We start from the raw sequence: 9,580 nt of genomic DNA on the forward strand, positions 1-9,580 counted from the left end.
TCACCCCGCTCATCCACAGCAATCTCAGTTTGAGGCACAAAAAGTGATAGATAAATAAGAAAGTGATCAGAAAGATCAGTGAGAACAAGACCAGAAGTAAACTTCAAATTAGGAGAATGAGAAATAAAAATAATAAAAAGTAAAGAACGATGTGGGCACAATGTGTTTTTTTTCCTCCATACCCGGGCACTTCGTATCGAAGGAGTTGTCGTAGAAACTTCGAAAGGGGCTCATTCGATTGGAAATTGGAGTGGCTAGTGCCCTTTTTAATAGTCGAAGTGATTGAAGGGAAACTTGCCCCCCCCCCACGCCCATCAATCCCCGAAACACATCCAATCAAAATTTTGAGAAAGCCATTTTGTTCAGCGTAGTTGATTTACAGATAGAAAATATTTTTGAGGAGGACACTCCCCCAAAACCCTCGGGGAAAGGGTTTTAAGTTATGCTCTGAGGGCATATAAGAACGATGCTGGCACAATGTACTATTTATTATTTTTTCCTTGAGCTGGCACTTCATTTGGACGGGGTCGTCGTAAAAACTTCAAAAGAGGCCCATTCGATTTAAAATTGAGAGTTCTTGTACCTTTTTTAAATGTCAACAGTGACTGTGGGGCAACTCGCCCCCCCCCCACGCCCATCATTTCCCCAAAACACAACCAATCAAAAATTTGAGATAGCCATTTTGAGCGTAGTTAATTTACAGATAGAAATTATGTTTTTGAGGACAGTCCCCCACAGCCCTTAGGGCAAGGGTTGTAAGTTATGCCCTGGGGGAATATAAGGTTTTTTATAGAAGGTTTTGTCGTAGAAACTTTAAAAAAGGCTTATCAATTCGAAGTGCCAAGTCCTAGTGTCCTTTTTAATAGTCGAAAGAGATAAGAGGGTAACTAACCCACCACTCGCGACCACTTTTTCCCAAACACATCTAATCAAAACTTTAAGATAGCCATTTTATTCAACGTAGTTTTAAGTTCTGGAAATTAGGTCTTTGAGGATGACATCCCCCTCCCCCCCCCCACAGCCCTCAGAGCAAGGGTTGTAAATTATGCCCAGGGGGCATATAAGATTTTAATAGAACGCGTTGTCGTAGAAACTTCAAAAAGGGCTCATTCTATTGGAAATTGAAATGGCTAGTGCCCTTTTTAATAGTTGAAAGTGATTGGAAAGCAAGTAACACCCCTTCCACGCCCACCATTTCCCCAAACACATCCAATAAAGATTTCGAGATAGTCATTTTGTTCCACGCAGTTCAAAGTTCAGGAAATTATACCTTTAAGCAGGACACTCCCCCACAGTCTTCGAGGTAATGCTTATAAGTTTTGCCCTGGGGGAATATAAGGTTTTTGTTGGAATCTTTGTCTTAGAAACTTGAAAAAGGGCTCATTCGATTGGAAATTCAAAGGGTTAGTGCCCTTTTTAATAGTCGAAAGTGATTTGAAGGCAACTAACCCCCCTCTCACGTCCATCTTTTCTCAAAACACATCCAATAAATAATTTAGATAGCCATTTTATTCAACGTAGTTGAAAGTTTTGGAAATTAGATCTTTAAGGATGACTACCCCCCCCCCCCACATCCCTCAGGGCAAGGGTTGTAAGTTATGCCGTGGGGGCGTATAAGGTTTTTATTGAAAGCGTAGAAACTTCAAAAGGGCTCATTCAATTGGAAATTGAAAGGGCTGGTGCCTTTTTTACTAGTTGAAAGTGATTGGAGAGCAACTAACGCCTTTCTCAAGCCCACCATTTCCCCAAACACATACAATCAAAATTTCGAGATAGCCATTTTGTTCAACGTCGTTGAAAATTCTTGAAATTAGGTCTTTTAGGATGATAACCCCCTCAGAGCCCTCAGTGCAAGGGTTCTAAGTTATGCCCTGGGGGCATATAAAGTTTATATTGAAAGTGGTTATAGAAATTTTAAAAAGGGCTCATTTGATTGGAAATTGAAATTGCCCTTTTTAATAGTCTAAAGTGATTGGAGAGTAATTAACCCCCCTCTTACACTTACCATTTTCTAAAACACTTTCATGCAAAGTTTAGAGATAGCCATTTTGTTCAACGCTGTTGAAAGTTATACAAATTATTTATTTAAGAATAACAAACCCCCCAGAGCCCCCAGGGCAAAGGTTGTAAATTCCGCCCTGGGGTATATAAGGTTTTTATAAATAGAGTTTTCGTAAAACTTCAAAAGAGGCTCATTCAATTCGAAATTGAGAGGGCTAGTACCCTTTGTAATAATCGAAAGTGATTGGAGGGTAACTAATCCCCCTCTTACGCCCACCTTTCCTCCAAACAAATCCAATCATAATTTTCAGATAACCATTTTTTTCAACGTAGTAGAAAGTTCTGGAAATTAGGTCTTCGAGAATGACATCCCCAAACCAGCACTCAAGGCAAGGGTTGTAAGTTATGTCATGGGGGCATATAAGATTTTTATTGAAAGTTTTGTCGTAGAAACTTCAAAAGTACTCATTTGACTGGAGATTGGAAGGGCTAGGGCCATTTTTAATAGTTGAAAGTGATTGGAGAGCGGCTACCGCCCCTTTCACGGCCACCATTTCCCCAAACACATCCAATTAAAATTTTGAGATAGCCATGTTGTTTAACGTAGTTGAAAGTTCTAGAAATTCGGTCTTAGAGGATGACAACCACCCTAACATATCTTGGATTAAGGCTTGCACGTTATGCCCTTGGAGCATATAAGGTGTCTTTAGAAACCCTTGTCGTATCCAAAAGAGGTCATTCTATTGGAAATTGAAAGGCCTAGCGTCCTTTTTAATAGTCGAAAGTGATTGGAAGCCTTGACATTTTTATAGTAAAGATCGAAGTGGGTATAATGTATTATTTGTTGTTGTTGTTGTTGTTTAGACCAGAGCACTTCGTATTGAAGGAGTTGTCGTGGGAACTTTGAAAGGGGCTCATTCGATTAAAATTAGAAATGACTGATTCCCTTTTTAATAGTCGAAAGTGATTTGAGGGCAACTAATCCCCCTTCCACTCCGACGCTCACCCTCCCACGCCAACCCTCCATTTCTGCTCTTAAAATTTAACCAAATCAAAATAGCGTAAGTGTATCCAAGCTATCAAAGAAAGTAAACAGATTTTTTTGCGAATTATGTCAAGGTGTTCATTTCAGGTCAAATAGAGGAGTCATAAAACTATATTACATTCTACTAAATGTATCTTGATTTTTAAAAGGGTGTATGTTATTAAAAATTGCTGAAAATTCTTCTCCAGCATACAAATAGCAGGCCAAACTATAAAGTCTTAAGAAACGAAAAGATTTAAAGTATTATTTCCATGGAAAGACTATGTCAATATAAAACGAACAGAAATTAATTTAAAAAACTCCTTCCTTAAAATAAGTTTTTCAAAGAAAAGTAAAGAACTCCATTAAATAAGAAATGAGCAAAAATAAAATCAAATAATCTATAAAGCGTGAAACTACCATAAATCAGCATCGATAAATAAATGAAACCCAAAACGAACAGAAACTATAATAATTAACCGAGTCAAATTCAAAACGAGCAGAAATTAACATAAGTTGGGCGCAAAACCCCTATGGCTTCCCAAGGCCAGAACAAAATGTGCACTTTACTGAAAAAATACAAATGAATATGCATTGTCAGTTTAATATACATATACTGATAGTTAGTAATCAAAATGTTAATATTATTTGATTTATTAAAGTTATAAAAGTGAAAACATTTATATTTAAACAAGACAAATTTGAAATGGTAAAAACTGTCTAGTACGTTTATGCTTGGACGAAGTTTATTCCAAACCTAAGACACTCTTTGAAGAATGAAAATAAGCTAAGTTTTTTAGAATCAATTTTATTTTATAAATCTCATTATGAGTCTCATTCAGATCTAAGTAACTTGACTAAGTTAAGTAGATTAAACTCAACTTGAGAAATAGCAAATAATGATGCCTGTCCTGTAGAAGTTGAATTCTTGCTTATTTCAATATCGTACAGCTATTTTCAATAAATAATAGCTAAAAAATGGAAATGCCATAAGTAACAATGAAATAATATTCATAATTTCTTTTATAGTGGCTGTGCCCTCAAGAGGCATCCTAGAAATGCCCAGATCTTTCTTAGATCCAAGAAGACCTACAGTCCACTCTAACGAACCAAGAGAGGGGCTAATTCCGTATGTACCTGAATTACCAATCCCACCTGAAGGAATTATCAACTACAATAAAACACTTGGTCCTATTACTGGGATTCGTACGGATCCAGCAGACCTGGAATCGACTAGTCTAGTCTTTGTCTACGGCTTAGGTAGTCCTCCTTATTATTTCTTCCTTCTCCCCTCTTCGTTCTTTTCTCTCCTTCTCTCCGTCTCTCTCTCTCTCTCTCTCTCTCTCTCTCTCTCTCTCTCTCTCTCTCTCTCTCTCTCTCTCTCTCTCTCTCTCTCTCTCTCTCTCTCTCTCTCTCTCTCTCTCTCTCTCTCTCTCTCTCTCTCTCTCTCTCTCTCTCTCTCTCTCTCTCTCTCTCTCTCTCTCTCTCTCTCTCTCTCTCTCTCTCTCTCTCTCTCTCTCTCTCTCTCTCTCTCTCTCTCTCTCTCTCTCTCTCTCTCTCTCTCTCTCTCTCTCTCTCTCTCTCTCTCTCTCTCTCTCTCTCTCTCTCTCTCTCTCTCTCTCTCTCTCTCTCTCTCTCTCTCTCTCTCTCTCTCTCTCTCTCTCTCTCTCTCTCTCTCTCTCTCTCTCTCTCTCTCTCTCTCTCTCTCTCTCTCTCTCTCTCTCTCTCTCTCTCTCTCTCTCTCTCTCTCTCTCTCTCTCTCTCTCTCTCTCTCTCTCTCTCTCTCTCTCTCTCTCTCTCTCTCTCTCTCTCTCTCTCTCTCTCTCTCTCTCTCTCTCTCTCTCTCTCTCTCTCTCTCTCTCTCTCTCTCTCTCTCTCTCTCTCTCTCTCTCTCTCTCTCTCTCTCTCTCTCTCTCTCTCTCTCTCTCTCTCTCTATTCTTATTCTAAGTATTACCTGGAATTTTGTATGGGGATAATTTAAGATTACCTTATAGAAGAAAGACACCTCAAAACAGGCGAGCCGTGCTTTTTTGTGTTTCGTAGTGCCTAGGATAATTTGTTTATCAGCCAATGAAATCGTACACGCTAAGTGTAAGTGATGTTTTGAATGGTGTTATTTTAAATGTTAAAAATTTAACTATAAGACGCCTCTCTTGATTGGAGAAAGTACTGATGGCGAGAAAAAACTCAGGCAAACTTACCCCTCCTGTCTTTTAAGACTGGGGTGGGGGGAGGGATTAAATAAGCAGGTCATGACAGCTAAGGATAAAATAAAATGCTAGCCAATGGTCTGTGTTGAGCAGGTACCAATCTCCTGATTTGATGCCTTCTGTCGGGAGTGTAATGCGTGGTTGGGCGGCGAATCATCCGACGCTTCACGTGTTTTCCCCCACGTTTTCTTCAGGTACCTATTTAGAGCTGGGTCGACTCTGGATAAGCTTACAGGGTCACACAATTGACCCCGTTCCAAACCAAATAATCCGCGACACCAGGACTCGAACCCCTGACCTCAGGATTTCAAGTCTGGAGCGCCAGCCGGTCGGCTAGGACGGCTTTTACGAAAGGTTTCTAATAAATCGTTGAGACGGTTTATCTTTTGATGATAATTTTAGCTGTGTATGATGTATGATGTACGTATGTATGTATGATGTAGAATCTACCCATGATGTATGATGCATGACCGAAGCGGTTTTGCCGGTAACTTTGTCACTGTGTGTAAGAATGGTTTTTATCTCTAATGACTCATTCTCTGTGACTGGTAAATATTGTTTGTTTATTGTCTTCTTTCCTGTTGCAAATAAACAAAAATGTGCTAAGGCACATTGGGAAATGAATATTATTGAAACCGAAAGATAAAGACCCTGCTATTGTCTCGAAAGGCCTTCTTATATTTGTTTTTTTGTACGTTTTTTTTCTATTTTTGCACTGAAGACGGGTGCGGAGATCTCGGCCACAATATTTGCATTTAATATTAAATGCAACACAATATTTGCAATATTTTTCTCATTTTTACTGGCTGGAAATATCCTCGTTTTTTCTTCTTTACGAATATCTTTTCCTCATCTTATCTGATAGACTGCAGGCCCTTGGGGGCTCTTGTTGGATAGAGTCTTATGGAATCAAAAGATACAGAAAAGAGATGTAAGACATTTAACGCAATTTATATCGATCAATTTTGGCCAATTGTAGGTGTTAGATTGTGGAAACGCAATTGTTTACTAATACAAAGTTGGGTACTAACAATTCGTTGAAAGATTTTTTGGACAGGAAATTTGAAATGAGACCTTCAGGTGTAAACAAGGATTAAACAAGTAAAAAATGCAATACGAATTTGTAAAATTTAATAGTCGTCCGAGCGTATTTTTTAATTGAAGGAATTTGCATGGATAATTTTTACCTTTCCATTTTTTTTATTTCGCGCTCATAATCCATCGACAGTTTTTTTTTTTAGAATAATGTTGTTAAATGACTTTAAAACAGTTATTAGTGACAATTTTCTGTTAGCTTGTGGAAACCAAATTGTTAAGACAAAAAAGTTTACTACTAAAAATTCGTAGGAAGATTAATTGGATTTTGAATTCAAAAATGGGATGTTCAAATGTAAACTTTTACTTAAAACAGTATTTCAAGCTTTTAAATAAGAATAAAAATACAGTAAAAAACCGTAAAATATAAGAGTTGTCTGTAATTATTTCTTAAATGAAGAAATTTACTATAATAATTTTTACCGTTCGACTTTTTTTGTACTTCGTGTTCATAATTTATCAACAATTTTCTCCATTAATGTTGATAAATAACTTCACAAGCATTTATTAATAGCATTTGTCTTTTAACTCAGAGAGACACGATTGTTATAAAAAAAAAACTTCTCCAATAATGTTAGTGTTGTCAGAGCATAAACAATTGTTAATAATATGTATTTTTTCGCTCAGAGACACCCGATTGTTATAAAAATAATTACGCTTTTTTTTGTTCATCCAATGATTGATGTGATATTTTTTCTTTTCAGATTTATTTTTCACTCTTGTTATGCCGTCAAAGACATTTGATGTTTTAAAAGATGATTTTGATCACTGGTTAATATCAACAGTGCTTCTGGGACTAATCGCATCGTCGATAGTAACGAGAAAACTTGCTGCTAAGAAAGCTCTTCGGCAAGCATGGAAATAGTCATTTAAATTACTAGATGCGTTATTTGCGTTCTTTGACGTCTTTGTCGAATTTTGCGTAAAATATGATAGTATGTTTATGATTTTTAAGATTGTGTATATCCAAATAAAAAAAAAAGAAAACCATTTGAAAAAATTTGGCTATAAAACAAGTAATATAAAAAATAGAGGAAATGACAATGCCTTAACATGGAAGGGGTGGGAGTAAGGGAAAATCCTTAAAATCTGTTTGAGCACAACTACCCTTTGATTTTTTTTTAGGTGGGTAAGGGGCCTGGCCTCCAAAATGCAGAAAAGTCTAAATTTTTGTTGTGCCCAAAGATGCCCGTTTTATTAAGCATGAAATCCTCCTCCTTCCTAGAAAGAATCCCGTGAGTCTTTGGGGTTTTCCACGTCTTTGAAATCATAATGAAAGTACATATATGAAATATGAGGTCCTGAAATTATGAATAAATAGAAAATATGCGAAATAAGTGAAATATTTGCAAAAATTACGTGAAATACATTGAAATATTAGACCTTGACAGAAACCCTGGCTGCCGAATTTTGGCCACAGAGACCACATGAATCAACAATACACTAAATTAAACAAAAAAAAGTTATTTTAATTTGGATATTCTTATCTAAAAAAAATGTGTTTTCTTTTTTTTTTCTTGACTCTTTGTAATATTGACTTCTCTATGTGTTCATGCAATAATGGTATTACTGCAAATATGTTGGCGTGGGTCGAAAATACTTCAGAGATTTAAACCATTTTGCTTTATGAAAGAGACTTAGGTTTTATTTCATGCAAGGGCAACCGTGTGGGAAGACATAGGAGTGCCAACCCTCCCCCCCCCCGTCCCCTCGGAAGACCAGAAATGTTCAAAAAACGCAAAAAGCTGTAACCATCTTTTTCATAAGTGAAGATAAAGCTCTAGTAACCCAAGATAAAGCTCTTGTTCAACTCAGTGAAAGGGTATATAAGGGAGTAACAGCTCAAAAAGGAGAAAATTATTGAGTACAAAATATTGTTTCCTACAGGATTTGCTGGTCTAATCCTCCTCAGTACGCCACAAGTGGCATCATTGTAAAATCATTCTTTAACTAAAGTTTCTTGTACCCGATTGATTTGTAAGTAAGGCCGTACCCAGTATTTTTTTTTCGTGGAGGGTTTTTTCGGGGGGGGGGGGGGGGGGTGGTTTACATAAAAAACCTCAAAAACACATGAAAAATGTGTTTATATCCATTATTCCCCTATCCATTTTATATCTCCTGCACATCCCCCCCCCCCCTGGGTACGGCCTTGTTTATAAGTGGCAATGGCAAGTTACAAACTCGTCAAATGAATTTGATGTTAACGAAAATAAATAAATTACAGTTTAAGCTCTTTGGCTCCACTCCTAAGCGAAAACAAATTTAAAAGCCATAATGCCTTATGGAATTTCTGTAGGGGCCCTTATTTCATAATATTTGTAAATTGCAACTGAACCTAACTTCGCAGATTCCACTTCAAAGAACGTATCACTAATTTACATAAAATTTGATCTCGATTTAGAGAGGTTTTCAATGTGTTTAGCTGTTTTGTGTTTCAATAAAAAAATTTCAGTTTATAAATCCCGCTCTTAGTATATAAAGTAGACGTGTTACAGACTCTGAGTGGCCAAAGCACGCCTAAAAGAATATTTAAAAATATAATTTCTGCTCTTTGACAATCTTCATCAATCTTTATCGTCAGTGTCCCTAGTTATTTCTGTATTTTTAATGTCAAAAAAGTAATTGACATATCTCCCAAACACAAAAGTCAAACTCACATAGAACCAATGCATAATTAGGAACCAAATACAAGGTACTTAAATGGCATCGTACATAGCTACATTAAACTAGTCATAACCAAAATGTAGGAATTTGGGAATACACTTTTAAGGCAAAGGACAGTATCTAATGAGTCCTTATTGTTTAATAGACTATTTCTGAGAAATAGCCAAAAAAAATATGTCTAACAAAAAAGTTTTCCAATCAACATTTTCACATTTTAGAAAAAAGACAACTTAGGAAACAAAATCGACATTTAATTTATCAATCTTCGACGTATACCTACGATATAAATTAGTATTATTAGAATAAGATAGAAAGTATTTTGTCTATCTTGGCCGAATGGGTGACACCATGGCCGTATCCAGGTTTTTTGTTCGGTGGTGAGGGGAGGGGGGAGGTTTGTTACAAAAAAACATAAAAAAATCGTTGATATGCTTTTTTACGTTTTTACGAGTTGCCCAAAAATTTTGGGGAGGGGGAGTCTCCCCCCTGGATACGGTCCTGGTTGGTACACTGAAATCACAAGCGAACGGCCAATGGTTCAAGTCTCGGTCACGCTTATTCTTTGGTTGGGGCTAGAATTAGTGT

At 36.9% G+C, this 9,580-nt stretch overlaps 1 protein-coding gene across 1 annotated transcript in view; it reads left to right on the forward strand.

The window, feature by feature from the left end:
- The window catches only part of EMC1 (ER membrane protein complex subunit 1), a 102,445-nt gene extending 93,204 nt beyond the window's left edge, over positions 1-9,241 (forward strand). Inside the window, exons 14-15 of the mRNA XM_089093753.1 lie at positions 4,055-4,285; positions 7,036-9,241. Coding sequence (XP_088949879.1) covers positions 4,055-4,285; positions 7,036-7,196 — 392 coding nt within the window. The 3' untranslated portion in view covers positions 7,197-9,241. The remainder of the gene's footprint in view (positions 1-4,054; positions 4,286-7,035) is intronic.
- Positions 9,242-9,580: the final 339 nt, after the last annotated feature.

The sequence above is a fragment of the Artemia sp. Qi Xiang Cuo genome, chromosome 8 (genome assembly GCF_049724085.1).
Source record: "Artemia sp. Qi Xiang Cuo chromosome 8, ASM4972408v1, whole genome shotgun sequence".
NCBI classification, from domain to species: domain Eukaryota; kingdom Metazoa; phylum Arthropoda; class Branchiopoda; order Anostraca; family Artemiidae; genus Artemia; species Artemia sp. Qi Xiang Cuo.